Source organism: Crocuta crocuta, unplaced genomic scaffold (genome assembly GCF_008692635.1).
Source record: "Crocuta crocuta isolate KB4526 unplaced genomic scaffold, BGI_CrCroc_1.0 scaffold113, whole genome shotgun sequence".
Lineage (NCBI taxonomy): Eukaryota > Metazoa > Chordata > Mammalia > Carnivora > Hyaenidae > Crocuta > Crocuta crocuta.
This window is the reverse complement of record NW_027530368.1, coordinates 12,567,963-12,581,411: the sequence shown is the minus strand read 5'-3', so window position 1 is coordinate 12,581,411 and position 13,449 is coordinate 12,567,963. Positions and strand designations below refer to the sequence as shown.

Below are 13,449 nucleotides of genomic sequence, written 5' to 3'. Positions count from 1 at the left end.
TACTCCATTTCTACCTATTTTTCCCCCTGTGTCATTCTGGTTAGTCGGTTTCCAGTTAGGCTCAATGTGGTATTGTGTTTCAAATGTTAAAACTTGGCATGTAGAGGTCATCCTGATCAATTTTTGCATAAGCTGCTAATTTGTGACTAGAAAAAACTTAGATTGTTATATACTTTTAACCCAATATTTTATTATGAAAAATTTTCAAGCACAATAAAAGATTAAAAAACTTTTACTAAAGACCCACTTAAATTCCACATTTAACATTTAGTTTTGCTTTATCATATACCAAACCATCTATTTATTTAAGAGCTATCTGCTTCTAAATAAAAAATAGTTCTCCTTGGGAGAAATACACAACTTTTAAAATATGTTTATCTTTGAGAATAATTAGGAAGGTCAATATGGAAGAAAAGATCATCTTGTGAAAACTGCCTTGCTATGAGTGGAGAGTCCCTTTATTTAAGTTCTACAGAGAACTTACGACAAATCTACTTCCATTTCTACAAGGCAACACTTGAACTATTTTAAAATACTTATCATGTCTCCATTTTTCTTCTTTTCTCTAAACATTCTAAGGCATTCCTTAAAATTATTTTTTAAGATTTAATAGTATTTCTCTGTAGTTTTTCTTCTATACATGTTATTCAAATTCTTATTCTGTTTTATTGTCCTATTAAAATATCTTGGCTTTTTTTTCTCAAATTACATTATTACAAGCACTTGTAATTGTAGTCTAAAACTATTATAATTTTTTAAAGTTTATTTTGAGCGAGTGAGCAAGTGAGCGAGCGAGAGAGAGAGAGAAACAGAGAGAAAATCCCAGCTGGGCTCTGCAGAACCCAGGTGGGGCTCAAAGCCCTCAACTATGAGATCATGACCTGTGCCAAAGTTGGACACTTGACTGAGTCACCCAAGAGCCCCTAAAACTATTATAATTTTTAAATGTTTCACTGTAACAATTTATTTCCCAGCTGAATATCCAGTTTTTAAGTTTTCACAATTATAAATAATGCTATTTAGGCATCCACACATTAGACTTACTTATACTGGAATCCTTGAAATGATACTACGAATTTAAAAAGGGCAAAGCATTTTGAAGGATCTTGATACATATTGCTAAACAGCTTTTCATAGGGCAATATTAACTTAAAACTTCACCGCAATGTATGAGAATGCCATATCCTCAGTACTGTCATGAATATTAGGAGTAACCATTTTCTTAAAAAAAAAAAATGTTTTTTTGGTTTAGAATCTTTTTTTTTTTTTACTTCTTTATGGAAGTCAGGGCATGAATGTCACCAGCATACATGACAGCAATAACAAAAAACCCATTACTATGGGGTCACATAAACTGGCAAGTTTAAAAACGAGTCTGAATACCAATGTCAATCCATGTGTACCCCAAGTTCAAGGTGTTTTCCCCAAATAAACTTTTTATTTGAGAACAGGTAGAAGGGGGGTGCCAGGGTGGCTCTGTCGGTTAAGCTTCCAACTTTGGCTCAGGTCATAATGATGTGGTTTGTGAATTCGGGCCCTGCGTCAGGCTCTGTGCTGATAGCTCAGGCCTGGAGCCTACTTTGGATTCTGTGTCTCCTCTCTCTCTGCTCCTCCCCTGCTCATGCTCTGTCTCTTTCTCAAAAATAAATAAACATCAAAGAAATTTTTAGAATAGGTAGAAAAGACCATTCCCATACACTCCTCTATCCCTTTCTCCTATTATTAATATTAATACTATGGTACATTTGTTCTAAGGAACCAAATTATTTTTAACTCCACACTTGAGATTTTATTAATTTTGCCTTAATGTTCTTTTATTTTGGATCTAAGATACATTATATTTAGTTATCACGTCTCCTTAAGCTCCTCTTAACTGTGACAGGTTCTCCTTGCTTTTGGAAAACCTGACAGTTTTGAGGATTATGGGGGTCAGGTATTTTTGAAGAATGTCCCTCAAATGGAGTCTGTCTGATGTTCATCACTATTAGACTCAACTTACGGGTTTTTGTTAAAAAGAACACACAGGTAAGGTGCCCTTTACACATCATACTCCATGAGGGTTATCAAGGGTACATGGTATCACTACAAATCAATGGTAATGTTAACCTTAATTACCTGGCTGAGTTTATGTTTGTCAAATTTCTTCACTTCAACTGACTACCCATCCCCCACTCTCTACTCTTTGAAAGCAAGTCACTAAACTCACACTCAAGGGGTTGTAAGTTTAAGCTCCACCTCCTTGGAGGGAGGATGTACATAAATTATTTAGGATTCTTCTATATGGGAGATTTGTCTCTTCTTAATTTATTTACTTAACCATTTATTTTATCAGTATGAACTCATGGCTATTTATTTTACACTTTGGGGTACAATACGGCAATATGTATTTTTTTACTCAAATTGTTCCAGCTTTAGCCACTGGGGATTCTTTCAGATTGGTTCTGTGTCCCTTTGATATACTCCCATTATTTTGTTTTTTTGAATACTTCTTTACTTTCTGGTCTTACAAGATAGTCCAGGCTCATCTTGTAGATTACCTGCTCCAGCCCTAGAATCAGCCATTTCTTCAAAGAGCTATTATTTGTTTTATCAGAGAATAGTGTTTAGAAACAGGGGTCTGGGCAATAATGAAGCAACAGAAAGAGAAATTAAGAAACTGATCCCATTCACAATTGCACAAAAAAACCCATAAAATACCTAGGAATAAACCTAACCAAAGACATAGGAGATATGTATGATGAAAACTATAGAAAACTTATGAAGAAAATTGAAGAAGAAACAAAGAAATGGAAAAGCATTCCATGCTCATGGATCAAAAGAATAAATAGTTAAAATGTCATTACTACCTAAAGCAATCTACACCTTCAATGCAATCTCAATCAAAATTGCACCAGCATTCTTCTCAAAGCTACAACTATCCTAAAATTTGTATGGAATCACAAAAGACCCCAAATAGCCAAAGTCATACTGAAGAACACCAAANAGCTACAACTATCCTAAAATTTGTATGGAATCACAAAAGACCCCAAATAGCCAAAGTAATACTGAAGAACACCAAGACAGTAGGCATCACAATCCCAGACTTTAGCCTCTACTACCAAGCTGTCATCATCAAGACGGTATGATATTGGCACAAAAACAGACACATAGACCAATGGAATAGAACAGAGAACTCAGAATTGGACCCACAAATGTATGGCCAACTAATCTTTGACAAAGCAGGAAAGAGTATCCAATGGAAAAAAGACAGCCTCTTTAACAGATGGTGCTGGGACAATTAGACAGCAACATGTAGAAGAATGAAACTAGATCATTTTCTCAGACCGTACACAAACATGAACTCAAAAGGGATAAAGGACCTGAATGTAAGACAGGAAACCATCAAAGCCCTAGAGGAGAAAGCAGGAAACAACCTCCTTGACCTCAACTGCAGCCATTTCTTACTTGACATATCTCCAAAGGCAAGGGAATCAAAAGAAAGAATGAACTATTGGGACCTCAGCAAGATAAAAAGCTTCTGCACAGTGAAGGCAATAAAATTAAAATAAAATAAGCAACCGAAAGAATAGGAGAAGATAGTCACAAATGATACATCAGATAAAGGGCTAGTATCCAAAATGANAGGGAGGATGGGCATGGAGGAGGGCACTTGTTGGGATGAGCACTGGGTGTTATATGGAAACCAACTTGACAATAAACTATTTAAAAAAAAAAAGGAAAAAAAATAGAGGAGTATACACACACACACACACACACACACACACAGCCTGGACTTTGCCCCATAGGCAGTGGGGAGCCATTGGAGACTTTTATAGAAGTAGGAATCACATAATTGGATTTGTTTTTGGGGAGAAAACTCTGGCAGGGTTAGAAACATCTATCTGGAGAGGAGTTAGAAGAGTTGGTAGGATTTTACTCATGTGCTTTTTCATTGTTAACATTAGTAGTTATGTAGTTTCTGAGCTATAGCAAGTAGCATAAACTCAGTTCTCTTCCTAGCTCTGGCATGAAAACAGGCACCTTGGACAAGTCATTTCTCCTCTGTCACCCCCATTACTTCACTGCAAAATGGAGAAGCTGTACAAGGTGATCTCTAAACTCCAGACAGACAGCAATAATTCTTCAGGCCCTCTCAGGCTCAAAGAAAGACTGACTATATAAAAAATCAGTCAATAGTCTTTACCTTGATTCCCATGGAAAGTGAACTAATTTAAATGAATATGCTATCAAATTTATCACAGATTTGCTTTTAAGTTTTACCCAAGTTATAGGGAGGCTTAAAATTCCCAGAAAGTTCTGTTTATGCACTGCATAGGTTCACATGGACTTTAAATTAAACTGCATTTATGAACAACAACAACAACAACAACAGGGGTCTGGGTATTTGATGTGCTTGCTGCTACTGCAGTGTCACTGATTCTAGGCCTTTTCAAGCAGACAGCTAGGAAATATTTTAAATTTAATGATTGAGGAAATTCAAAAATACTACTTTGATTTTTGTTTGAGTGTTTTCAAAAGAGAAAATATTCTATTTTCTTTGCAATTTTCTAATCCGTAAAATATCTATTTTTCATATTTGTCCCACTTGGCTTCCAAGATCTTTGTTCCCTTCCATCCTGTGTAAAGGTGTTTATCATTTATTTATTAAAAAAAATTTTCTTTAAACGTTTATTTTTATTTTTGAGAGACAGAGAGAGATAGAGAATGAGCAGGGAAGGGGCAGAAAGAGAGGGAGACATAGAATCTGAAGCAGGCTCCAGGCTCTGAGCTGTCAGCACAGAGCCCAATGTGGAGCTCAAACCCAAAAACCGTGAGATCATGACCTGAGCCGAAGTTGGACACTTAACCGACTGAGCTACCCAGGCGCCCCAGGTGTTTATGATTTGACTCCCATGACTTCAGTGAATATTTTCTCTCAGCTTGCTCTATGTCTTTATTATTACTTTACTCTTAGCTTTGAAGTTACTTTCAAGTTACTATTTAAAAACAGGATTTTACGATCCTTTATTCTGTTCACTTAAGGCTGATCATACTTTGTAATTTATTAAGCAAGGAAACAAAAATGGTAGTGGTAGTGAGGTCACCCAAAACAGGACAGTTTCCTATCCTTAAGACACCAAAAACATTGCAGATATTTGCAAAACATGGTCATAGGTTTCCAAATACTAATGTAACTTTGGCCTTTAGGAACAGTACCTCCAAGAGCCTTTGTACCATACAACAACGGGCATATTGTAGTCGCCTTAAGAAATAAACAAAAACAAAACTTGGAACAAATGGTTAAGTTCTGAATATGTGACTTACAAGTCCTGACTCTAGGATAATTATGAGCCAAAAGGAACCGCTCAACCCAGTTTTCCATATTCTGCAGGACCCAGCTGTGTGCCAGTTTATTTCGGGGTGTCTGTACTGCCAACCAATCCAGACACTGAGAAGGATTGTATTCAATTACCTAAAAATAAAATAAGAACAGAATATAAAACCAACTGATTGAGCAGTTACTGCTTTACTTACTTTTGGTATATACCATTAAACACTTAGAGCCAAGATAGTCTTTTAAAAACTAGAGCCTAAAAGAAGTTTCACCCAAGTTTTTCTCCATTTTTAAAGCTATGCCTATCAACAGGAAATGTTCAGAAAAATCTGACATTAGTTTACAAAATAAAATTAAAATAACCAAGGGCTCTAATGAAGAACCAAGAGAATCCAATTTAGATCTTGTTAGGTCTTGTAAAATTTATAAACTAATAGTTCTTTTAATTCTGTAAAGTTTCTTATCTTTATTTTTCTTATTGCTTGCCTAATCTATTACTGCTCATGAGAATGAAAAATAGTTCATTGTACTGCTGGGGAGATTTTTTTTCATGGGAAAAGGAAATTTAGGAATCCGGAGTCAGAAAAATATGGCTTTTGGACCATGTCTACTCAATTTATGTACTGTCTAGATGGTTTTATGCTAAAGCAGCAGTGGTGTGGTTGCAAGAGAGATCACAGGGCCCACAAGGCATAAAATGTTTACTAAATGACATTAGTTAGGGAAAAAGTTTGCTGACCCCTGGTCTATGAGTAGGTTTTCCCAACACTCACTAAAGAGAACTTCTGTGACCACAACAGTAACTCTGAAACAAAGGAAGCTGTTGGTACTTCCTCTACCATTTCTGTCAACTGCTGAAAACACTTGGCTTATATATCTAAGATCCTATCACTTTACAGAATATTTTTTGAGGGGAGGGGAATGAGCACCCTAGATTTTTAATGACTCTACAAGGAAGTCTTTAAAGATTTTCTCTGAAGTGTGTGGGAGACTAGACAAGAACTCTTTAACTCCAAACCTCCTGACTAAAGCATGTCTTCTTCCCTGACTTGTGACTTACTAAAACCATTTTGGATTACCTAAGAAGAAACTGGTACTTAAACTGCTAATGACTTTATTAGAAAAACAAAACTCTCAGAAAAATAAATACTAAAACATCTACTGCAAGACTTACTTACCTCCCATATCCTCTGTAGAATGTAAGATGCAAAGGGAGGCATTCCTGGAGGTCCACCAGCAAACTCCATTAGCATAGTCAACAATTTGAAGAAAGGGTTGGCTGCCTGCAAGACATATATATACCTATGTATTTAAATGTATTTGAACCCCTCTGTTTCAGCAGAAAACAAACACGTAAAACTCTTCTACACATCACACATTTAAATCTGTGTGAGGTTAAAAGACTTCAGTATTTCTGCATATAAACTGAACTATCATAAAGCAGCAGGATCAACTTCGGATGCAAAGTCAATTTCATGGGTACCACATGTAACAGAAAGCATGTATTCTTCTGAATGTCAATTTGGAAAAAAGCAATCAAAACTCTTATTACTGAGAAAATCTTCTTTATAGAACAATTTAGGTTAAAAGTTTCTTGTAGCATTCCTTGATCACTAAGGTGTAATTTATATTAATATTTGACAAGTATGTATCACTAAACTCGTTGTAACATTACCATCGTACAAAAATCCTTTTATATAACACTGTATTACTCTATTTTTCATATCTTTATTCATCTATGCTGAGTTCTGGTTAGTCTTATTTTTTTTTCTTAAACACAATATATATGATGTGTTCAAATATATGCTTCAAATCAAACAACTACAAAGGTTAACATCTAGGTATTGCTTTAAATCAAACAAATTCAAAGATTAATACCTAGGTGGCACGCCAGTATGTTGTACTTATATGTAAATGTATATTAAGTTGGGAAAATTACATTTATGATAACAAAATATAAAGGGATAATTCAAGTCACCCACTTAAAACTAAGTTGTGGTGGGACACCTGGGTGGCTCAGTCAGTTAAGTGCCTGACTCCTGATTTTGGCTTAGGTCTTGATCTCATGGTTTGTGAGTTTAAGCCCTGCAATTTCTCTCTCTCCTCTCTCCCTAGTTCCCTGCTTGCGCTCGATCTCTCTCTCAAAATGAACAAATAAACGTTTAAGATAAATAAATAAAACTAGTTGCGTTATGAGAGAAACCTTGATATTTTTTCAAGAACAATTAGGTTTATTTGAAAGCACTTGTAGTCTTAAAAACATGAATCAGCTAATGTGTACATACCTCAGGAGTCAACTTTGCTATTGATGTGAAAAGCATAGACACAATCTAGAATAGAAAAAGGAGGATTTCAGAACACTCTTTGAAAAATTACCAAAAAAATTTTAAGACTATTTCTTAGCACTTACATGTTCTGCAAGTCGATTATTGTATCGACAGAGGCTGAAAATCAGATTACAAGTTTGTCTTATATTGATGCCATCACGAATATGTTGAAACAAGAAGGGGAATCCCTGTTAAAAGTAAAAGTTGTTCATTTAAGAACTATTATTATTTGTGTGATTATCAAATCCTCTAATATAGAAAGTATTACCTTTCCTCCTGTTAATGCTGCCATGTCAGTCTGTGATAATGTCAAATGCCTGAAAGGAAACATTAGTGGAAATAAGTTTTTCTTCCCTCTGTGCTACGTTATAGCTGTTTGCATCATGACATGCATCAAAACTGCCAATTCAATTACAACGGTACCAAGCCACTAACACAAAATGATTTTCAAACTTTTCTGCTAGCTAAACTTACTTGCTAGACATCTTTTAGACAATTTTTCAAGATTCCAGAATTGTGGAAGCTCAATCCTACTTTATTTCACATTTAATTAACTCTATTATTTTTGTGTATTAAAAACACTAGAATGGGTCTTAGTTTTTTTTACATGAGATCTTTTAAAACAAAACGAACTTCTAAGAAATACTCAAGGGATTTCAGTTACCAGTTTATAACTTCGCAGATTTCTTAACTTACAGATAATTTCAGATACATAGGAAAACAGTAAGATAGTGGAAGTATTCCATCATTCAGCTTCCAATTACTAATTCATGACCAGGTCTGTTTCATTTGTATCTCTCACTTACTCAATATGGGCTATTCTAACGCAATTCCAGGTATTTGACCATTTAAATGTACAAAAACCTCGGTATGTATTTCTAACATATAAATTAAAAAAAAAAACCATACTACCATTACTCACACTTAAATTCACAATTCTTTACTATCATACATTATCCAGTGTATGATTACCTCAAGTTTCTAAAAAAATTTTTAATATTTAATGTTTGAATCAAGATCCATATAAAGTCCTCTGTTGCAAGTGGTTCAAATGTCTTTTAAATATGTTAGAGACTATTGGTTTCCCCTCCAATTTTATTTTTATCTTGTAATTTATGAACTGAAGAAAGTAGGTGGTTCATCTTGAAGAAATTCCCACGTTTCCATTTTGCTGACTGTATCCTTGGGGTGTTGCTTTAACAGTGTTCCTCTGTCGCCGTATTTCCTGTAAACTGGTAGTTTAGATCTAGAGACTTGCTCATATCTAGGTTTGATCTTTTTAATCAAGCATGCTTTATGGAGATGGTAACGCCTTTCATCAGGAGGCACACAATGAAAGGCTGTCTTTTTGTAGCATTTTCAGTCAATGATGATCATCTCCTAGATCCATTACTTCATCCAGGGTGCAAAATACAGATATACTAATTCCAGCATTACTTGCTCATTTATCAGCTCAAATATCTCCAAGAGGGTGAACTTCCAATCATTTACCAATTCGATGCCATACGGGATAATTCTTGCTGATATGATAAATGCTTGATATCATTCCTTTATTAGTAAGTTTCCAAAATTATGATTTGGTTTCCTACTATACTCCAAAGGTTACAAGTATTCAGTTTGTTAGTTTTTAGGTACCATTACAAACTCATGGATTTAAACATCTGTGATGCATTTTACATTTTTGTCCACTTGTAATTATTCTTATATTACTGATACTCAGGGTGTCCAATCTATAACCAGTAGAAATATCCTTAAACTGGTTGAGTCCTTTTAACATAAATAATCTCAGTAGTCTTTGATAGTCTATGCTTTCCAGAATGACCCATTTCTTTCTTGCCCAAGACCTGGAATTGGCCATTTTTTTTCAAGGAATCCTGATTTTTTTTTTTTTTTTTAAACCACAGGAAATGACATCTAGAGACTGCAATCCAGATGCCAGTGGCACACAATGATTCTGGGTTCGGCAAGATTTTAAAGCCCTTTCAGAAAATCCAGTAGGGAAAACATGTTTTGTTTGCTTAAGACAAAATACACCATAAACTCTACCGATCTTTCCAGATTCAAATTTACCTTCAAAGAATATATATAAAAAACCTACTATTTTATATTTGTATTTCTTCTGTCTTTTGCTGGAAATCTTCATTTCGAATGACACTGACAAATACTATTTGCTTTATTCTATAATATACGTTAGTTTCAGAATAATAAGTACAATTACATTAATAATATACTTAGTAAAACAGCTTGGGATAATTTTACAATTCTTTTTGTCCTTCATGTACAACTAGGAATTTATAGTTATTATGTTCTAAAGTCATTTTAATGAATTCCTCTCCAATTACTATGCCACCAGGTCAATATATATTATAGTTCATTTATTTCAGTCTGCTTATGATTTTTAAGGATTGCATTTTATTAATTCGCTTATAATTATATGAAACATTTACACAATTACAGATTAAATCTAAAAAAACAAAAACATATTCAAAGAAGTCAAGCTTTCATTCCTGTCCTTTCCAGTCTGTTTTCCCCTCCCCCAACCAGAGGAAAACTACTTTTTTTAAGTTCTTAATTTAGACTTCAATTTTAAAAAATACAGTAAATTCTTGTTGTTGTAGTACTTATGTTCTATAAAGTGCTGCAAACCTTGAATTAGTGATTACTGAATCACTGTTCATAAGAGAAACATAGGTCAGGCTCTTGTGAGCCCCTGGTCACAACATTGTCTTCAACGAATCAATACGTTACCTTGTTTATGTGTGTTTTGGTTTAAAGATACCTTATTTAATATATGTTGTTAATTCGTTTGCAGTGAAGTCACAGCAAATAATACTATAACTGATACCTGAATGAAGCTTATCTAACATGCATTTTCTCTTTAAGGCACATTATGGCCTTCTTGGGCTTAAGAACACTAGAGAGCACTTAGCACTACATGTGGGGGCAATTTTAAATACCAAGTCACCGAAAAAGAACCAATGTGACAAACATGGTATAAGCCACAAAAAAGATATTTGTTTATAACATAAGAAGTGAAGCAAGAAGGCACAGTGTCATCATGTTTGACCTTAGCCGGAAAAACATGTTCAGGTAACTCCCAATTTTTTGCCACTCTGCACATGTACATCTGCAGCCCACAAATGACTGTAAAAGCAGTAGGAGTGCTTATTCTGGGATTGCCAAAAATCCCAGCAAGTATGCAAATTTGCATACAGTAGAGCTATAATGAGGAATAATGAAAATTGGGTGTACATGCTCTCAATCTCTCTCTCTCCCTCACCCTTATAGTCTCCTCTTTCTTAAAAAGTATCATACTATACACTTTTCTCCAACTTGCTTTTTTCACTTAGTAATATTTATCCTAAACACCTCTCCATGGTAGTACAGATATATTCCATGCTTCTTTTTTTTCCAGCAATATTTTGAGTGGATGCCGGCTTTTGTCAACTAACCCCCTCTTGGTGGATATTTCCAGTCTTTTTCTGTTATAAACTAAGTGCTTCAATAAATATCGTTGCACATACATCTTTCTGTATTTGGGGCACAATTTCTAGAAGTAGCATTGCTAGGTTAAAGGATGAATGCACATATAATTTTGCTGAATATTTTACTGTGTATTTCTTCAACGTATATTTCTAACATGACTCAAAGTAAGAGTTTGATACAAAGGATTGAAATACTTATGCCACAAGAGTTCATAAATAGTGGTGTTATTATTTAAAAGGAATTATGTAACAAAAACTAGTGGTAAAACAAGTATGTAGAAGGAATAAAATCAAACATGCTTTAAGCATTTTGAATGTTGAAACATTTCACCTTTCTGAGCGAGATTGTTCAACCAACAGAGCAACTAAAGCTATCATTTTTTCCAGGGCAGCCGGCCTGTATTTTTCTTCTGCCAGAGAAAGAATATCTTCTTCTTCCTCCTCTTCTTCCCCTTCTTCCTCTGATAATACTTCAACTTGAGGCTAAAATAGAACAAAATGTTAGAACTAATATGTTAATACTGAATTACCTTGAGAGAAAATAACTGGACTCTTTTATAGAACTATCCAAAGTAGATGGCGGCAGGAGCATGTATCATAAAGAAAAACCAATCAAAGGCCTAACCCTAACTTTTAAGAGTCTAAACAACATTCAGGACAATTTTAGATATAGCAGGCACAACTGTAAAGAACAATGATTCTCAACACCATGACTATTTATATACCCCATTTACAAGGAAAACTCTTTTAATAATTTCTTTTTTCTTACAGGCCAAGTCTCTTGGAAGAGAAATCAGGATCAAACTGTATGTGAGTATGAATGAACAGCATTTCCTATTTAATGAAAATGTCAGTTACACAAATTAAATAATCTTTATCTGCAGTGGTCAGATAATCCCAATAGTAAGTCTTTCAAAGAGATACTCACTTGGACTTTGAAATGCAAGAGGCTGAAGAAATTTTATGAATTAAAAAGCAAGAGAAAAGCAGTGTAAACAAGTAGCCATATAGGCAGGAATTAGGCAGTAAAAGCCCATAGTCTGAGAAGCATTACTGTATAATGGTTAACAGTTTAGCTCAAGAGTCTAACCAAAGATCAAAGTCGAACTCACTGCAGTCTAAAACAAGTTAACTTCTTTATGCCTCAAGTTTCTGATCTGTAAAATAGAGATAACAATAGTACTTTCGTCTTAGGGCTGCAGTAGGGTTAAATAAGATAGTACAAACAGAGCACAAGCCAACATGGTCATTACAGACAACACAAAGTTCGTGTAATGCTTTCATAATATGAAAAGACCAGCTACTTAAATTTTAGAAAGAATTTTACACACTCAATAGCAAAGGGCTTAAAAAATACGGCCAGCAAAAATGTTCACTGAAATAACATACTTTTGATATGACTCCAAAGTAGGTGGTGGCCATTTTGCCTAAATTCATTTGCTTTGTTCCAGGGCCTTGCCAATGAAATTATTTGATTATTTCTTCTCTTGCTATATTCATTAAAAATACCAACCAAACTGAGACCCTGAACATTACCTAGTATCAGGGCTAGAAGAGACTTTAAAGTCTAAGGACTTTCCATGATACAAACTTGAAAACATGAGCCCCTAAATCCGCAATATGAGACAGAACTGTACTTACATTTTCAGGCCCTTTGGTTCCCATGTAAAAATGTACCATTGTAGATATGGCTTGCAACGAAAGCAAAAACTGGCTCTAAAAATAAAAACATTGATTTAAAAATATAAAATAAAGACAATTAAGTTTTAAATACTGAAAATAAGTACAAAGTCCCAGAAATAAATAACATATAGACTTACCTCTTCTTCACCCATTTTGGCAAATTCATAAAGGAAGGCAAAATATTCTGTAAGATGTTTACTGTGAGGTTTTACACCGTGTTCCATAATTAACAACAGAGTTCTCACAAATCTAGTGACACATGAACGACCACCAATATCTTCCACTGAGGCATCCATATCATCTGACCTGAAAATACAATTTAATATGTCTTAGAAACAGTATGAAGTCTGGGGATAGGTATTCTGGAAGGACAGATGTTTTTAAAAACCCAAATTTATCTTTCATCTTTGCAATAGTGAATACCAATTACAATAATTTAAGTAGGTGGATTCTAATTATACTGTGTGGCTAAATCAATCCAAACAAAAAGAATAAGTCATCAAGTTACTTGTAGACAATTCTGAAGATCAAAAATAAAACTGTTTTCTCTCCTTGATTTGTATCATTACAGATTATTTTTAAATAAAAGAATCCAAATAGTTCAATGTGGATATTTAAAAATACTCTGCAGGTAGATAAT

The 13,449-nt window shown here is 34.4% G+C and overlaps 1 protein-coding gene across 1 annotated transcript in view; it reads right to left on the bottom strand.

Moving 5' to 3' along the window:
• The window catches only part of USP34 (ubiquitin specific peptidase 34), a 192,996-nt gene that overhangs the window by 24,940 nt on the left and 154,607 nt on the right, over window positions 1-13,449 (bottom strand). The window contains 8 exon segments of the mRNA XM_077766453.1: window positions 5,305-5,452; window positions 6,493-6,597; window positions 7,600-7,644; window positions 7,725-7,829; window positions 7,910-7,958; window positions 11,458-11,609; window positions 12,768-12,842; window positions 12,947-13,115. Coding sequence (XP_077622579.1) covers window positions 5,305-5,452; window positions 6,493-6,597; window positions 7,600-7,644; window positions 7,725-7,829; window positions 7,910-7,958; window positions 11,458-11,609; window positions 12,768-12,842; window positions 12,947-13,115 — 848 coding nt within the window.